This window comes from Lathamus discolor, chromosome 3 (assembly GCF_037157495.1).
Source record: "Lathamus discolor isolate bLatDis1 chromosome 3, bLatDis1.hap1, whole genome shotgun sequence".
NCBI lineage: Eukaryota > Metazoa > Chordata > Aves > Psittaciformes > Psittacidae > Lathamus > Lathamus discolor.
The window spans coordinates 28,591,497-28,610,485 of NC_088886.1; the positions used below are offsets into that span (position 1 = coordinate 28,591,497).

The window sequence follows — 18,989 nt, forward strand, 5'->3', positions numbered from 1 at the left end:
CCCGTCGGGTTATTGACAGCCCTCCGAGTAAAGCGTTTGCACTGGGGTGTAGCTGCACCACAGTGTAAAACCACAGTGAGTGCCGAGGTAGCCGCTTGACAAACCCTGCACCAGGGGTGATGAGGAAATTGTGGTGCCGAGACAAAGAAACAAGCAAGGTGTCCCTGAGAGATAGCTCATGCACCGAACGTGCCAGTGGAGACAAACAGGGCTATCACCCGCAGTAAAGAGTATGGGGAAAATACCGCAGAATTATATGTACTTTCCTCAAGGAAGATTGACATGAAACTTGGAAAAGATAAAAATGATGCTGCGGCCACGAGTCCGAGAACAGTCAGTGATGAATTATTACAGGAGACAAAACCCAGATATGTCTCCAGGTATGTTTGATGCCTCAGAAACCAAAGGTAGTCATTAGTACAGTGGAAATATCCTGTATCTGTTACTTCTAACAAATATGTGCTGCTCACTGATGCTGCATACATGAAGACACCCCACTGCACCTTACATTTTCTCTGTATTTTACCAGTACAGCACTTCAGCAGCATTTGGGAGTACAGGGATCTATACTGCTATTCTAAAGGCCGTAACAGCAAAAACACCAGTGTGGGGTTTTTTGTGGGTTTTTTTTTCAGAAGGCACTTAATTAAGAGCCTAGGACTCCCCAACCATAGTAACTGTGTACAAGTGTGGAACAACAGCTTCCAGCTGGTTGTCCATTGTGCAGAAGCTTTCATGCACTGATTGGACGGGTGGAAAGCACTGGCTGTATGTGCCATGTCTGGTGTCAGGGCATCGGGCTATGCATTAACTCTCACAGTAAAAATAGGGGAGAAAATCAAGTCATCAAGACTATTGTGATCATTGTTAGATGATCACGCCTGGTGACGTGGAACATGTAGATGAAGCTGCTGACAGACCTGATTTAGCTCCTAAATCAGGAATTACAAGATTCTTCTGGCTCCACAAGTTAGAGATAGCATGGGTGTTGCTTAACAGCAATTTTCAAATTCTCTTTCTTCAGGAAAATCTCTTCTTTTCCCCTGCTTCATTATTGTTTTGCAAGTTATTTATAGACACTGCTCACTTAACTATTGTCAACACCTTTGTCAATTTAGAGAGCATATAAGAAATAATTCTGTCAAGAATAAGCCCAGTCACAAAGAACCTGTAGTCACACAGGGATGTGTAAGCTTCTGGGACTGTGCTGAAGTTCAACTGAAGAGTCACCCTCCCGTGTAAAATTTGATGAGTGCCTATAGAGGTCAACGGCTGTAAATTTATGAAAGCATGTATATGAAAAGCATGCTCAACAGTAGCAAAATTTGGAATCTCACAGACCTGACTGCTGTTCAGAGATTTAGGTGGCATGAAGTCAGTTATCAACTCAATGTAATTTCTTTACTCATTAAAAGAACTTCACAGGGAAGGCAGGATTGGAAGTTACTGGTAGTTGCCAGACAATTTCATGTTAGGAATGAGAAGCTGTTTTTCGGAGGGATAATGCCCATGCCCCTAGGGAAGCACAGACTGGGATCAATGCAGGTGTTCCACGGCTGAGGACATACAGATTGGACTAGACAGTCCCCTCTGGCTTTAAATCTACACGTGCATTTAGTACCTGATTCTTTGGGCATGGTTTCTGCTTGGTAATTTTATCGCCTCCTCCTAGGAATTTCAGCCAGGATGTACAGCAGGTAACATCTGGTCTGCAATTCCCCCCGAGGTATCATAACAACAGGGGTTACTGGGCAGCCAAGTCATGAAGTCTCATTTTTCTGAGGAGACAATAACTGTCAGTGCCACATGGAATCTTTGTTGCTTGGCTGGATGCTGACACAGTCCTGAGAGCCAGACAGAAAATCAAGAGCTGATGTTTGTACACTTGCCATCATGTTCCCCACAGTATTTCAGCCATTTTCAATGCAGAAGAGAACACTCTTCAGGATCAGAACTTCCATCTTTTTTTCTCTTGTGCTGAGAAGCAGACAGCTGGTGTCCTGTCTGGATAATAAATGGGACCCATGGATACGGTACAATCTGGATTTTGTCTGATTTCCACCTGTCACGAGGGCAGGCAGCATCTGCCACCTTTGCAGTTAGCATATCAGTTTTGGGTAAACAGAGCATTTGCTGATCAGTGTGACACAGTCACCAGATGGAGCTGTACCCTGCAGCATTACAGGAATTTGATGTTTTTAAAATAATACCTCTTGTGACAGCTTTATTATTAGTATTTATTGGTAATCTGGTGATAGAATCTTTGCTTTAGAAATGAGGCCTGACTTTAAGAACCTCAAGTCCCACTTGTTGTCAATCACTTGTCATCAAATCCCACTCGTCATCTGGAGGAAAATGCATAAATTTCCAAACCTGCGGCTCCAGGACTCCATGTCTGAATTTATGCTGCACATGGAGAACTTAAAGAAGAAAACGGTGCCTCCAGCACTGTGGTCACGAGCTGCTCTTGCTCGAAAATCTCTCACTAGCTGAAGATCAGTCTCAAGAGCTGAAGATGCCTTGTGACAGTAACTGAGCCATTCACTTCTACGTAGTAGAAAGCAGCAAGAGAAGCATCCAGAGCCGTTATCGGCATTGTTTTAAAAGGGAAGAGATGCATAAAGAGCATAAGTAGAGAGAGCAAAGCTTTGTCAACAGTCTGTTGCACAACAGAGAGCAGTGGCCAGAAAGCCTCAGCTCCCCTCTCATTCTCACTTTTCCTGATAGTACTCCAAGAAGGATGTCCAGTTCTGCAGTCAGGAGCAAAGCCCTCCATTTAGTATTATTAGGTGTTTATACTAGGTATTAGTATTATTTAGGTATTTAGGCACAGGTGCCTCCCAGCATGGGATGTTCCTGTGCCAGAGACTGCACACACAGGGAGCTGCTTGTGGTTACTCACATTTGCCACAGAGTATTTGTTATATCAAATGAACATGTGGAGTACATGGGCAGTTAATGAAATGCGTGAGTGTTCCTACTGCACGGAGTCATGCATATGGAAATATTTATTCCTGCCCAAGGGTATTTGCAATATAGTCCCTGGAGTTGCAGCACTGGAGGCAGTCAGTCAAGCCCTAAAACAAGCTGTCCTTCGGTCATGTTGCAAAACCAGCAGAAGGGCAAAAGCAATCAGCTTTTGAATGGCAGCCCCAGCACAGCTCCAGGATGAAAACTCAGGGAGATGCAGGCAGAGACGCTAGGTGACTACTGCAAGTGGGGGAAACGGGTACAGATCCTCCTCTCAGCATTTACTATCTGGCTTTCAAAGGCAGACTCTGCAATCATGTGATTTGCACACCTGCTCTTTCCTTTACTACCTCTGGAACGCACTGCCCAATTTCAACCAGCTATGAGCAAGATGTAGAGATTGCAAAGCTAATTGCCATCCCTTAAATTTAGCAAAGAGAGTGTTTCAGGAGGAAAAGAGCCACTGTGTAACAGAGGTAGAACTCAGCCCTGTTGCAGCTCATTGAGCAGCTGCCAAGTGACCATTAGGTATGTGTGTGCTGTTGACCCAGCAACACAGTGCCAAAGAATGCATATACAGGGAGGAGGGAAAGGCTTCACTAGATTCCTTGCTAAAAAATACAAAGTGGTTAATTTTTCTGAGTTTCTGAATCGTGATTCTGACCAAATGTGGAAGAAGATAACCCTGAAAAGAACCCAAAGAAAACAAAAGGTCAGTAGCCATGCTGTTCTGGGTTTAAGTAGTAATTTTACGCCTTACATGTTTTGAAATGGGATCATGTTTTGAACCCTGCCATTTGAAAATATAATTCTACTAGAACCTGGCCTGTGTTGGTTTTGCTGTTTCCTGCAGAGGGTATTTCTCTTAATTGCAGTGTGATGGGAGGTGAAGGCATCTTGTGCTCAGCTACTTGGCTTAGCACCTTCCCCTGCTCTAGGCCAGCCCATAACTTTATGCCCTGCGGCAGATCTGCCCTGAGCTCGTGTCGGACCAAACCCGCCCCAACGGCAGCCTTCCGGCGTCCCCGGTCCCCGCAGTGGCAGAGGGGCGTTCGCCCATCCCAAGGACACCCGCTGTCCCTGGGGAAGCCCTCTCGCAAGCGGCCTCCAGACCATCCATGCTGCGGCCAGCGTCACCTCGGCTGCCGACGCCGGCAACGCCACAGTCTGAGGATACCCGCCCGGATACCCTTCTCTCCCTGTCCCTGCTCCTCCCGGCCGGCAGGGGGCGGCACGCCAGTTCCCGGCAAGAGGAGTTGAAAGAGGGGAGGCAGCTCCTCTCCTCGGTGCAGGCGTCTGCTCCCTGAGCGGAGGGGAGGTTTCTGCGCACGCTTGAACTACCTGTGCCCGGATGGGAAGGGCGCATGCGTGGCCGCGCCCTGCGCATGCGTGGAGCGCGCTGCCGAGGCGGTTAGGGGTGGCAGCGGTGGTCCTGCGGACAGCCATGAGTGGGTTCGGGGCTGTGGCGCCGGTTCCCGGGTCCTCGGCTGCGGCGGGCGGCCGGAAGGGCAGCAGCGACAGCCTGGAGAAGATCGACATGTCTCTGGGTGAGGAGAGCGCTGCTGTGGGGCGAGGGGGGAGGGCGCGGGCTGAACCGGCCACCCCGGCCGGCACAAACCGACGGGCTCTGTCGGGCACCGGCGGGGGTGGGACCAAAGGGAGGCGGCTGGAGCCAGGTCGGGCGGGGGCGCAGGACCCTACCACAGTTACAGCGCGGCGGGGGGCGGAGTGCGAGGCTGTTTCGGGGACCCATCGTGGCGGGGACGGGAGGCGAGATTCGGCTGTGTCCCCGGGAGCAGCAGAGCTCCCAAGGCCCTGGGCTGGGAGCAGCTGTCCCTGGCTGTGGAGGCGCTGGGTTCGGCGGGGTGAGCCCCCTTTGTTCCGTCTGGGTGACCGGAGCAGGCCTAATACCCGGGGTGCTGCGTGCGTTTGGCACCGGCCAGGGCTGCTGTGTTTGGGCCCTTTGCTGGGTGGCCCTTGGGGAGCGTTCCAGGACCTCACCTAGCGTTCGTAATTGCAGGGGTGGGGTGGTTTGGTTGCCGCTCAGCTGGCTGTGCCTCTTTTTTCTTCTCAGGTTTGGAAGTCGGTAATGGCAACTCCCCTTTGTAACTCCTTTGCAGTACTTTACCAGTCAGATCAAGCGTGATGTCGTCTCTACCACGTAGTTTCCTGTGACAATCTATTCCTTTCTCCTCTGTCCTCCCATTGGTCGTGTGTGCTGGGAAGTGGCACAGCCTCCTTAGAGATCTGCAGAGCTGTGTCTGTGAGAAACAGACATCCTCACTATATGTATTTCAGAGAGGTATCTCAGAGCAGTTCTAGCCTGGTCTTGTGCACTGAGTTCCTTTAACAGCTGGGGACACATTTGGTGTGTTGCTGGAGTGCTTGTTCCAGTTTAGTTTTATTAAAAAGAAAACTGATTTTATACACTACAAGACTGTTCCATGATGCTACTGGAGTGTGTTGGGTGGTGGATACTCTCAGGACACTCACTTCAAACAGAAAAATCATGGTGTAAACAAGAATGTTAATGGTAGACTTAGCCTTTGTGAACCAGCTTAAAATAAGTTTTGTATAATTTTTCTTCTGTAGAGAACCCAGTGCAGTTTTTTGCTTTGGCAATAGAGATGACTTGTGATGTTTTGAGTTTTTCTGACTCGCTGAATCTGTATTTTCAAAGTTACCAAGATTAATAGAGTTACTGACTCTGGCTGGTTGTGTTTTCATATATTCTAATGTTTCTTGGCCAGGTTAACCTTTTGGTTGGCTACTGCTGTTTGTCCTGGGCACTGATTAATAGCAGATCACAACGGATTGTTGTGGTGTCATGGTGATGTTTTGTTGTGAGTGGGTATGTCCCTTCACTTGTTCAGATGCAAGGGTAGCTTGCATGAGAACTGTGGCATCCATCACTACTTTCCACAGGTCAAAGCTGTGTGGGCTGGTGTAAGGAAAAATGAGAGGCTGTCCCACCTCTCTGTCTGTGATACAGAATAAGAAAATGCCACATTAATCTGTGAAATCTTAAGATCTAGATGTAACATTGAGTATTTTCTCATGTAGCAGTAAAGATTAAACCTGGTTTTGTTGGGAATGTGTTATGTGCAACTCATCTGAAGATAACCTTCCAGTTTGATACATTCCTCAGATATCCTTAGTTTTCCCAAATAAGAGGGTAGCTGAAACTTAAGTTCTAAAGTTAAAAAAAAAAACAACCTTGTAACCCTGTGTGCAGCAATAGCTAACTTGCAAAAAAGGCATTTAAGATGGAGCAGAGACGCTGAAGTGAGGATCCATGCTCTCTGAACATGGAGGTTTTGTACCTCAGGTACATACTCTGCTCTAACAGTTTTGGAAGTTTTAGTTTTTGTTTAACATCACTTTATTAATGGTGCTGTGTTCAACTAATGCTCCTGGTTGAGTACTGCTGTTGGCAGTGACAGTTTCTGCCATTTTGAAGTGGCTTTGGTTTCTTTTGTCATATAAAGAGGGTAGTTTGGTAATCCTTGCTGCAGGGATGGTCCCTTTGGTAAAAAAGATGTTGTAGCAATCAAACCCTGTGTGACCTGTATTGGTATTCCTTGTCCTACTAGGACTCTTCTGAGCATTCAGTCATTTTTGCAGCAAAGTAAGCTAATTTCCTCTTAGCTTTACTTCAGGATATAAAACATTGGGTAATTATGTTGTGATCTGTTTTACCCTGTCCAAGTCCATTTGAACTCTGTTAAACACAGAAACCCTGTTCCCATCTCTCCCTGGCTCAAAAAAGGATGTCCACATGTTTATGGTAGCGCCCTGTTGAGACAATATGTTTATCAGTTGCGCTGCTCCCATGATCTAGATGCACTAAATGTAACTGACATCTTCTTTTATGATATTTCTGTAAACAAGCTAACAAATAGAAGCATGCTACATCTGTTGCTTTACTCTTATCTCCTGAGCCAGCTACCAGATCAGCTCAGAAAATCCAGTTGGTGTGGCATGATTTGCACTTGACAGACCTGCTATTCACTTTTCATCTGTGTGTTATCTTACACTTATTCTGAAACAGATTAATAATTTGTTCAACATTGTTTCCCTGGGCAGTAGGTTGATGATTGCTTTGCATTGCAGATACCTGGGGAGAGAGAAATGCTGCTTTCTTTCTTTCCCTTCGTCTTAACCTTGGTGAACATAGGAAGATAACTGATAGGCTGAGTTCTCTCTTATGTGGTTTTTCTTAACTAATTTTGTGTGGAAGAACTAAGGCTTGAACTGACTGTATGGACTCTTCAAAGTCTGGGAGTGAGATGGAATTATCTTTTCTTTAAAGGTATACAAAAATTAATGGAGTCTATTCAGTTTAAAATTTAATGATGGGCTGAATGCCATCATCTTTCAAGCCTATTGGATTTTCTGGAGGTATGCAACCGCTTTTCGTTTGCTAGTTCATTATATTGTAAAGCAAGTCTTATAATAAGACTAACAAGGACTGGGTGTTTTCTAGTGATAATGTTTCTGGAACCATAACTTGTATGTGCTGGCTTTGCAGGATTAACTGGTCTGTTTCCCATGACTCCAAGCTGCGAGGGTTTTTTCTTCAGAACTGGAACATATCTGCGGTATGTCAAATTTTTATTTTCTTCTTACAGATGATATAATTAAACTGAACAAGAAAGAAGAGAGAAAGCAATATTCTCCCAAAATGAAAAGAGGGCTTCAGCAGAATCAGACTCGACAGTTCAGGGCACCAGGTTCCAAGTGGGGAATCCAACAGCAGAAAGGTGTGTATGCCAAACATAATCTAGATGCATAATTTTTTTTTGTTTTTGAGGTGAAATGTAGCCTAATGAAATGTAGGGATTGCCATGGTCAATTGAGGTGTCTTTCAAATACTGTTATATGCAATTTTGATTATAATTGACTTCTTTGTGATCCATTTATGTTTGGTTTTGATTCAGTGTGAGAAAGTCATTGACATGTTTGGCCAACAGGGAACTTGGGTGCTTGAGGGACTCTGGTTGACTTGAGGAAGGACTGGCTTTCTTTTTGATTTTTTAATTTATTTATTTAATTTTGGAAATGGCATTGATACTTTGTCCCTTCTCAGAAATGAATAGAATGAGTGCTTATGCCAATGCCTTCATATTAGGAAATATGGAGGACTTGCCAGAGCTCAAAGCTTTGTGCAACAGAGCCAGCATATTTATATTTGCTAAGAAGAATTCTCTTAGCAGGTCTCCCTGAAACAGCTGTTACTGCAGACTGTAACACTGGGTCTGGGATGCAGAAATGTGTAGTGCAGACTGTCTGAATTGGCTTTGTTAAGACTTTGGGATGGAAAGGAAGAACCTTGTCAGCCTTCTTAAGCCAATGTTTTTACAATGGAATATAGAAATACAAATAAGCAGGGAGTGAGAAGAGGAAAAGTGCACAATAATAGCTTTACTGTGGATTCCCTGAGTAACAGATAAACAGAAGTCATATCCTCAAATGAGTCCCAGGTTTTAGTCCAGACATGCCCAGAACTTGCTTGAAGTATAGACTGGTTTTGCTTATGTTTAATATTTTAAAGTATCTATTTAGCTCTGGATTATCAAAATATGGAAGAGTACTGTCTAATCAGAAAGCTGACCACCTTAATACAGGCTGATTAAGTGTTTAAGTTAATACATGTGACTTCTTGTTCAGTAACATTCATTTAAAACAAATACACATCTGTCTGGTGTATTCAGTGATTCCCCATTTTATCATTGTCTTGCTTAATGCGTGTTGAAGCAACAGCTCGTCGCTAGCATCTTAGACCCAAATATCTTTGGGGATCAGTGCAGTGTCGTGTTGCTCAGGGCTCAGGGGAAGTTTGGTTTTTATACAGGCCAACATGGCAATGTTACTTGCGTGTCTTTAGTAAACTGGGGACTGCAGGAAAATATTTTGCATCTGTCAGCCTGAGTGTAAAATTATTTGTGTAGGTGAAGTGTGTAAGTGAATTTAAGTTGCAGATTATCAAATGTGGAGGCTTCTATTTATGGCTGCAGTTGTTAAAAGCAATTGTTTATGATCTGAAGGTCACAAAAGAAGCAAGTACTAGAATTTGGAATTTTAGGAGGAACTTGAGCTGCGGATATGAAACTGAATACAACTGTCTTGGCAGTTACTTTTCTCTCTTGGAACCTTCTCTCCTAGCCTGCCCTTGCCTGCCCTTTTTCTAGGAAAAAGACGTTGATTTTTTGTTTTCCTTTCTTTTTTCTTTAAATTGCCAGATTTGTGACATGCTGAAATATTGTGAACTTCTTTAACTTCTTCAGCCTTAACTTCTCTCCCCTGTACAGCTCCACACATTTTCATTTGAAAGCAAACCTCTTTTATATCGTTTTTTGAGCAGCAGGTATAATTAAATAGTTCTTCTGAGCAGTCTAGTTATTAGTAGCTTATGACCAATAGATTTGTTGCTGCTCCATTGCCACAGAAGCTATTCTGATAAGTAGCAAATCCTCTTGTTTGTGGACAGCTACGGAAACCACAAATGATCAGCAGCATTCAATTCCTTGTGGCTTTAAAAGCATCTGCCAAACTCTCTGGGAAGAAGTGAGGAACTTGAGCTGGGAGTCTTTTCAGCTTTTGGTGGAAGAAACAGAGAGGGGAACATTGTTCATTTAAATAAAAGTTGTCATTGGTGATACAGAGAATGCAAGTGCACAAAACCCTGTGCAGCCTCAGCTAACTTAGAGGTTGTCATTCGTTTGAGTAGAGTTTGATCCAGAGAGCTTGTAAAGTCCTTTTTAGCCAAAGTAACCCTGTTTCTCAGTTTCTCTATTTGAAAAGCAGTTGCTAACCACCCACAAAATGCAGGTACATAGCAGCTTCACCATGGCAGACTTATCAAAGCTGGGTTCTGATCAATGGCTTACCTCATGTGACAGCTCATGTCTCATGGAGAAGCAGAGATTTATTATCGATGCTATGAAGTCAGATATGTCACATCTAGACATGTCTGTTGCTGTTAAGCTGACACCTTAGTCTTTCTTTATCTTGAGGTCTGAGGTTCTAGGGGGGATGATACTTCGGGATAAAACTAAAGCATGGTCTGTATTCATACTGTAAAGTTAAATGGCTCAAGACAGTGTTAACCAAAGCCTTGTAACTGGAGATTTGAGGTGTTAATACTACAGACCTCAAACTTACAAGCCTTTTATATTCAAAGGCTGGTTTAATTCTCAGTTTCATCTGGACTGCTGTGCAGACTTCTAATTGAAAACACTTTAAATGTGATGTAATTCATACGCTGCTTAATATGGTTTTGTGGGCCAATTGCTATGTTCTTTTTTTCTTAAGTCATATCTAGGGAGCCACTGATGTAAATAAATAAGCTTTGAAGTTGCTTTTTTTTTTTCACCTTTTAAATTAAACTGGTAATGTAAAGTTCACTAAATGGATAGGCAGCTGGGGTTTTGTTTTGGCTTGCTTTTGTGTTATTCAGCACTTAGTGAAATTCCGTTTTTCAGTATTTTGGTATTTTTCTATGCCAGAATGACTAAGTCGTCCCTGTAGGCATGTCAAATAACAGATTTTCAGCAGAAATGAATGAAATGAACTAAAGCAACACCAGGATCTGTATGAGAAGCTGATTATTGTTGTGCTAGAGCTTGGGCCAAACCTGCTAGAATAACTGAATGACCAAATTGTCTTCAAGTGTAGTGATAGCTTCTGCTCTAAGGGCTTCAAATGTGCAGCCAAATAACTTGCATTGCCGGTGTAGCATCATAAAGCAATAAGCTTTTTCTTTCAATAAGGATTTTTGAACTCTCCATGTTTGTTGCAGGTTATGGTATAAATCGTTTGGGACGCAGAAAGAAGATAGCAGGGAAGAAGCGTTCTTACGGAGTTGTAACTGGCTTGGCAGCCAAGAAAACAATGGGTTCACGCAAAGGAATTAGTCCTTTGAACAGACAGCCACTTAGTGAGAAGGTAATTAATGCAATTCTAGTGGTTCATTTAAGAACAGATTAAAATATGAAGCACAGTGTCTTCAGAAGAGTGCTACTGAATAGAAAATGGAGACAATAAGGTGCAAACTTTTATTAAATTGGTGATGTGTTAGCTGAGTTCTTGCTTGTTTTAAAGGGAGTGGTTAATGACTAAAGTTTTAACTCTTAACTAGGTTGGAAGTCATTAAAATTGAAGTACAGATGTATATTCTGTGCAAGCATGGAGGTAGTTACTGTATTTTTATGAGAAAAGCTTACTTAATAGGATTTCTTGCCTTTGCATTGCAGTGATTCAGCCAAAATGCAGGTGTTAAGCATGTGCCTGTTACAAAAAATGGAAGCTTTTGCAAAATACTTCACTCCATCAGTAGGCTGCCTCTTCTGCACTCCTCCAGTGCATTGGTGCCTGCTCCATCTCATTCAATATTGTCAAACAGGGACTGCTTTTGCATTTGTGAAGAAAAATAATTCTAAAGATGTGTGAAGTGTGTACTTTGTCAGTTTGGGGAAATACAGGAATCAAAAAGTAACTGCTGAGCTTTGGGGGTTGTGTGTTGATTCCCCCAGCCCCCCTCACCCCACCCCCACTGATAATGAGTGGAATACAGAATTCATGAAAGTGTAGAAGGTGTTTTCAAATTATACTAGGCTGCAAAAGGTAGAAAAGGCTAAATGTATTCTAGATGCAGTTTGTAAAGGGAAATTGAAGGGGAAGTGTTTGTGTGTATACAGTGCATACATGCTATATGTATTTATTGGTTTTTAAGAATGCACAGCGGTATTATCCAGTTCTGAAAAAGAAAACAAACCTGCGGAGGCAGTCTGAAATGCAGAGAAAACAAGCTCCAGCCCTGAGGAGACATGCCCTTCTAAACAGAAGGTAAAATACCAAGTCTGCTTTCTGAACTCTCCTTGACAGCTTCCCATAGGGAGTCTTGCTTGATAGGACTGAATCGAAGAGAAGATCATAGATGCTAGCAGTAGTAACACAGTCAAGACTGCCATGTATATGAAGTTCTACAAATCTAGAAGCCAAGCATGGAACAAACATCATCCCAATACAAAGCCATATATATCTATATATATCTGAGTGATCTACCATGTAGATCACTCAGGAATACCTGTGTTTGTGAGCACCTAGCATGCTGCCTTAAGTCATAGGCAGCCTATACTGGAATGGCCAGTATGGATTTTAGTAGCTTTGAAGTGATAGCCATGGTTTAGTGAACTTTCTAAAGAAAATACCTTTGTGGAAGCTGGTGCCATCTTCAGTTTCGTAGAAGCTATTGCATTTTTCGCTTGTGCTGGAATTAATGTCTGTTATAAACTGCATTTTAACTGGTGTCCATGATGAAAATTTTCACTGAGTGACTTTATTGTGGAAACTGTAAACAAACATTCTTTATACAAATCAAGTTGCTCCTTGGTTTTCATCTAATCAGCAATGTTTAAAGTGCTGGCGGATACCGAGTGAAGTACAAAACTGAACTAATAACCATACTGTCCTGTGACATGATAGTACTAGGCTTCTGTGTAGCGTAAGTGTTTTTTCCCTGTACGAGTACTGTGTTTTGTTCCTGGTAGAGGCGAAGCTTACTGCAACTGACATATTCTGCCTCAAAGAGGCAGCATTGCAGGTGTCCTTAAGCATGTACTGGGCGCTTTCCTGTTATAAACTGTAGTTGCTTCAAGATGTTATCTGTGGAGCCTTTAATAACTATATTTTAATAAATATTACAGGAATAATGCGTTGTCAGCTTTTGCCAGAATTGGAAACAAGCTAAATCAGCAGAAAGAGACACGTCAAGCAACTTTCCTGTTTAGAAGGGGCCTGAAGGTAATAAAAATTACTGAAAATGACAATAACAAAAAAAGTGCCACAGGTTCTAAGCTAACCTATAACACTGATATTAATGAACTAACTTTGAATGTTAGATCTGAGTAGAAACTTCAGGTGGATTGGGAAATAGCTACGGGTTCTTCTAGGGAAGTGTACTTGTTGCCTTTAGTTACTGTAGTCTACTGAGTATTGCTTTCTGTTCCAGTGTAGCTGGATTGTTCAGAGGGTCATGGAACTCGTTAGTGTTTGAGGATGGTTGCAGAGTATTAATTTTTCTTAAAAGGTCAATGTTAGCACTTTGCAGCTTTCAAAAGTTGCTTTCAGGTGAATAGAGGAGAAGCGTATTTTCAAATCTGATTATGGTTGGGGGAGGGTTAGTTATATGAGGTTATTTTGTTTGTTATTTAAGTTGTTAGTTCCTTAAGGATTTTTATTTTTTTTTTCCCAGTTATTTTGAATAAGATCAAGAGAACAGAGGGTGTGCAGTGAATGATAAGTGGTGTTTTCAGTTTGCCCTCATTCTATATCTGCCATTGTTGTGACTATAAGTAGCTGCTTTATTCCAGCCACACAGGTTGTAGAATTATGGACAGGGTCAGGAGGAAGAAAAATAAAACCAAAGTCCTTTAAAACAGCTGTGAGTGTATATTTGATATTATGTATGTTAACATTGATCACATTAGGAGCTAACTAGGTTCTTCTCATTGGCCTGGGAAGGTTTTGGTGTATCTTGGTACAGTATATGTTTGCTGACATAGTCTTCCAAAATGTTTCCATCTCTTTATTGGTGAAGTTACTGTCATTAATAGTTTTGTATAAAATCATTGTGTTCTTAAGTTCTTTCCAATGTCTTGCAAGGGTAATAGGATAGTTATTTTTTAGGATAGATAGGGTAGATCTTTAAAGTCCCTGTGAAAGTGCAGCTGGTTTTGTGCAGAGTGTACAAACAGCTTTAAACTTCTGGTTTTGAACTCTGTTTCCAGCTGCTACAATAGGAATCGAAACAGTATTCAAATCCAGTGTCTGTTGATGTGTTTTCAGGTACAAGCTCACGTGCAGTCAACAGATGATCTTGATAATCAGACAGTAAAGAGAACTCGTCAGTAAGTATGTAATTTGTAAAACTTCAGTTTAGTTACCGATATGATTCTTATTTTAGCTCTGGCTCCTGGGTTATGATAATTGAATGGTTTTTCTTTTACCCTGTATGCATGTCAACTGAGTGACCGTGATCCTTCCCCTATTCTCAGTTATTTCCTAAATTATATTCTAATTTAACCAGGAGGAGTTTGGTTTTGCTTAAGACATTTGCAGGAATAAGGGGGAAAGAGGATCAGACTAATCTCTACCACTCGTGAATGCTGCACGATAAAAAATCAAAAAATCAAATGTTAGTGTTCTCCAGAGCTCTTAATGTAATTTCCATTTTATTGAATACACATATAAGCCTATGAAACAGTTTGGAAATAAACAAAGCAGGTCACAGGTGGATGCTCGACTCTCCCCGCACATATTCTTCCCATATTGTTCCATGCTTGCTAGGCTCTTCACAACTTGATTGGTAACACAACAGGATGAGTAAGCAGTGTCACAGGCCTGGATCTGTCACCTGTTTGATTTGCTGTGAGCACCATTTTAGTCCCATCTGTGGCAAGGAAATGGAATGTTTTTTTTTTTTTTAAAACCCATAAAAATTAACATTTCAGTCAGTGCTGCAGTTCTAGTACACCTTGCCAGTGTGTGATGTAGCACTCACCTGAATAGGTTTAGATAGTGTTTGGCTATTGATTCTTTTATCTTTTACGTCTTGTAGATTGTTTGACTGCATGTGGTCTTTGCACTGCCCTATATTTTGAAAGCTTGTACATTCTTTACTAGCCCAGTGTTTTGGATGCATATTTAAAGATATTCTGACTTACATTTCTGTATATTTTTGTAAGCGACTTCTGTGTTTTCCATCTAGATGGCGAACTTCTACCACAACTGGAGGGATTCTGACTGTGTCTATTGACAACCCAGGAGCCATCATAACCCCAATGTGAGTTTTCAAGAAAGTTCTGAAATGTTTTTAGCTTAACCAAAATTGCTGGTCTGGGCCATTCAGCAAGTTCCTTGCAGGCAGTATTTCAGATGACCTCAAGGTCACAGCTTGTTGAGAAGAGTTTAAGTCTGGCTCCCCTCTGAGTGTTTCTGAGCAATGTCTGAATAATATCTCAGCTGGATTTCACAAGATATGTCCCAGTTAGGAGCTTGATGTTGTTTATTGAGTCAAAGAGTGGCAGGCTGGTAAATTTTCACCTTGTCTCTCTTCCCAATCAGATTGTATTGCAGCTGTTCTGTGTGAAAAGGAATGAGCATCTAGTTGATGAGTGATGGTAATAGTTCCTCCGTGATTCATAAAAATAGTTCTGGAATTGTGCTTAAGGAAAGCATTACTGTCTTTGTCTTTAGGAAGTTGATGGTACTGTTGTTTCATGAGGTGTTTCATTTTAATCTTAAGTAGCCTTTTTCATTAGTAGCATTTTAATTTTTTGTATTTACGGGAATCATTAACTCCAAATTCTGTGTTTGTCAGAAGGAGTGAGAGGTAAAAGATTACTTCCTGTCATGACACTTGCTATCTGATTACAGTAACAAATGGTACCTTTTTATAGTTCTGCATGACTTTTACCTTCTTGAATTTGTACCCTTCAGCTATTCAGCCACTCTGATCGAATGGCTTGATGAAAAATTCATACCTCCATCAGCATTAAGGTTTTACTACATAAAACATATATTCACTATGTCCTTTGTACCATTCTTCTTTCACAGTTCCCCAAAATTGCGATTAACTCGTACTCCTGTGCCACCATTTCTGATGAAGAGGGACCAATCTGAAGAGAAGAAGATTCCCAAAGGGGTTCCATTGCAGTTTGATATTAATAGTGTTGGAAAACAGGTAAATGCATTTTCATTGCTTAACTGTGGAAGTAGTTTCAAGACAGATGAAAGCCAGTGAGCCAGGCACTTTCCACCTAGACTCACTAGTGACAGGAAGAGGGAACTAGTGACTACTTATTTCCACTTCCAGTTCTTTCACTAACTTGCTATGTAACTTCATACAAGTAACTAAACTCACTGTTCCTGTTTGTCTAGTTCATGTCTTGCATGCTCACATGCTTTAAATGGGATTTAAAATGCTGAATATTTCTAAAAGCCTTCTTGTGTTCCTGCAGAGCTTGAATCAGCAACTGTGCGTAATTCAGGGATGAGTTGTTTTCAGTTGTATAACCTGTGTAGAACCCCAACAGCTGAATTTATAAGGCAACTTCTGCTATGCATCTTGGGGGAAAAAATCAAATGTAATGATGTAAACGCTTAAAGATGGACAATTTTTCACAAGTTTCGTGAAGACAGATGATTTGATGCAGAAATCTTGGTTCTGTCATTGAAAGAATTCTTACAGGGTGACAGTTAGATGCTGCTTTTGTAATTGGCTCCTTCTTGCCAGCTGTAGAAAAATACATGGGCTCAGGGCGTCAGACTGGATTTTTTCCTTCCATAAATAAGCAGTATGGTAAAAAAAGTCTACTACTATACTGTAACATTAATTGAACTTTTGGACTAGACTCCAGTCTACTGCATCAGCTGGATGGAGTGGAAAGCAACCCTGCATTAACATAGTTAAAATGCTGCATTTGTTGAAGTTGCATGGAAACTATGTGGGAAAATTAGTTTAGTGGAAGTTCCTGCTTTCAGTCCATCTGTCCTCAATTTAACTTGCAGTATTTTGAATAGACATTGTCTTAACATTATGTACCATGTGGTTTTAGTGAATTATGAGAAATGAGAAATGCTAGCTCTTGATGTATAGTCCAATCTGATTTTTAAATGGTGTGGGAAATGATGAAATCAAATTAAACTATTTTTTTCATCCAAGTGAGGCTATTAAGAAATTGTGTGATGATATAGAATGAGGAAAATGTTGCCTCTCATACTTAGATTAAATTAACCTAACGTTTTTTAAGACTACAGTTAAATTACTTTATTTCTCAGACAGGGATGACTTTGAACGAACGTTTTGGGATCCTGAAGGAACAAAGAACAGCATTGTCTCAGAACAAAGGGAGCCGTTTTGTAACAGTGGGCTAACCTGACAGATGGACTTGAGCACTGATCCCACCTACCTAAGAAACAGAGATAAAAGCAGGCAGAAGAATACAGCACACATCACTGAAATTCTCTGGACTTCATGCTGAGATGGTGGCAAGAGCTTTCTCTCTTTATTACTTTAAATGGTAAAAGACATGCTGTCCTGAGAGTGGGGAAAGTGGGGAAACTGATCTGCTGGAGTGGCACCATCACCTGGCTGGAAAATATTCTGTGGCCCAGCTGATAACAAACACTGATTTTGGTTCTTCTAACCAAAATATACAAATCTTAGAAACTTTGTTTTGTTTTTTGTTTGGTTGGTTGGTTTGGGTTGTGTTTTTTTGTTGTTGTTTTTGTTTCGGGTTTTTTTCTTTTTTTTCTTTAGGAGTGCTCAGTATCTATTCTTTGACCCCTCTATCACACGATTGTATGTTTCATTACAAACCCCATTTTAGGGTTTTTTAGGGACTGCTTATAAACTTCCCTGTGGGTTGCAGTTTGGCACAGAGCCTCAGTCCATGAATACTTCGGTAGTGATGTAGTGGCATTTTTTTATAGGAGCATTGGTTGGATTTCTTTGTGTTTTTGAAGTTCAGTTTTTTTCCTTTCTTGGAAACTACATGTTTTGCATCGTCACTCTCATAAATAAAGCTGTTAGTTAAGATATCCAAAATATGAAATTGGGATGGAGACTATTCTACTCTTATCCTTAAAAGTGGTCCAGATTGCAGTGGAGGAATACTGCACAGGCAGTGTGAGAGTAATTTATATTACAAATAGCTCAATCTCATTATCCTCCTCTGTAAATGGAGAATGTCTGTCTCCCATTTTTTTTCTTAAACTTTTGCTGTTTCTTTTTGTAAGCTTTTTCACAAATTTAATGCAATAACTTTGAAATTTTGAATAATTCCATAGGAATAAATGCAACTGTGCACCAGGAAGCCAGTGGTATGGTAGAATTCCTTATCCTCCCCAGACACAGGGTTATCATTTTGCATTCCTTGCCCCAGAGGGTTTTCTCTGGCTCTTGGAAATAGCCAGAGGCAAGCAATCTAATGGCACTTGTTTGTGCATACCAAAGAGAGGAAAGATGTGAAGCTGATCAGAAGTGGTCAGACATCTTAAAATTGTCTGGAACTGGGGAATGTTGCTGGGAGAAGGCCTTCCGTTTGCCAGCACATGCAAAGCGTTAAGCCAGGAGCATGTAGTTGCTGCTTTACGTTTAGCTTTGTGCATCATGATCTGCAGGATGGTAACAACTGGGGCATCCTCAATCTGAATTTGTATGATCCATAAAACTGAGGCACCTGTTCAGAATTGCTTCCAGATCAGGAACTTAACAGTGTTCTGTAGCAATGAGATTTAGGTAGTCAGGCAAAAGAACAACTGGCTTGCTGCATCCAGAAATGTTTAGTGTTTGAAGTGGGTTTAATTCCTTTTATTGTTCTTCAGGACCTTACATTTGCCTTCTTAGAGTTGGTTTCCTTGCATTTTTGTCTCAAATTCCAAGTTAACTGGCATTTACCAGTAACTTCAATGTTGAAGAACGTTTGACATTAGAAGGGCTTTTGTATAGCAGTTTTAAAGTCAAGAGTGCATCCTGATACTATATAGTACTTAAACCCATATTTTTAATGTTGAATAATATACCTTAGCAGAAGCAAACTTAATTGTAATGGCATTAAGGGTTGGCTGTTTTGTTGGGTTTTTTTCCTCTTAATTACTAGTAGGAAATTGGGGTTTTTGGAAAAAATGTCCCACTGTTAGAATTGGAGTAGATAAAGTGTTGTCAGTCACCCTGTTTCAGTGTATACATTCTTTGATGTGCCAGGATGCAACGAAAATAACATTCTTTTGCATCAACATAGATGCAAAACACTGATGCAATGCATCAAAAAATGCTAGTTTGTATTTAATGAGAAGATGCGTTACACTATACCTTTTGGTATTTTTCAGAGAAGTTGTTACATTGGATTTATTCTGAAGCTGTTAATTTTTTTTTTATTTTATTTTTTTTTTAAATAAAAAGTCACAGGTTTCATATTGTCTTGTTCCTGTTATAACTACCTGAGCAGTATATT

The 18,989-nt window shown here is 41.3% G+C and overlaps 1 protein-coding gene across 2 annotated transcripts; it reads left to right on the forward strand.

The window, feature by feature from the left end:
* The first annotated feature begins 4,283 nt into the window (after positions 1 to 4,283).
* Positions 4,284 to 18,949, forward strand: FYTTD1 (forty-two-three domain containing 1). Of its 2 annotated transcripts, none has more exons than XM_065674325.1 (9): positions 4,284 to 4,517; positions 7,602 to 7,733; positions 10,772 to 10,917; positions 11,705 to 11,817; positions 12,678 to 12,774; positions 13,819 to 13,880; positions 14,741 to 14,815; positions 15,589 to 15,715; positions 16,817 to 16,902. In XM_065674325.1, exons 1-9 carry the CDS (start codon positions 4,322 to 4,324, stop codon positions 16,820 to 16,822), a joined length of 954 nt encoding a protein of 317 aa, XP_065530397.1. In that variant the 5' UTR covers positions 4,284 to 4,321; the 3' UTR covers positions 16,823 to 16,902. The 2 variants fall into 2 exon arrangements, with proteins under 2 accessions (XP_065530397.1, XP_065530396.1); XM_065674324.1 differs by having other exon boundaries at positions 4,287 to 4,517; positions 16,813 to 18,949.
* The last annotated feature ends 40 nt before the right edge of the window (positions 18,950 to 18,989 follow it).

Excerpts from the sequence above, each read along its gene's own strand:
- FYTTD1 (XM_065674324.1), top strand. The coding sequence starts at position 4,322 with ATGGGAAGGGCGCATGCGTGGCCGCGCCCTGCGCATGCGTGGAGCGCG. Across the intron at positions 7,734-10,771 it reads GGGAATCCAACAGCAGAAAG|GTTATGGTATAAATCGTTTG; the intron begins GTGTGTATGCCA and ends TGTTTGTTGCAG. Across the intron at positions 13,881-14,740 it reads ACAGTAAAGAGAACTCGTCA|ATGGCGAACTTCTACCACAA; the intron begins GTAAGTATGTAA and ends TTTTCCATCTAG.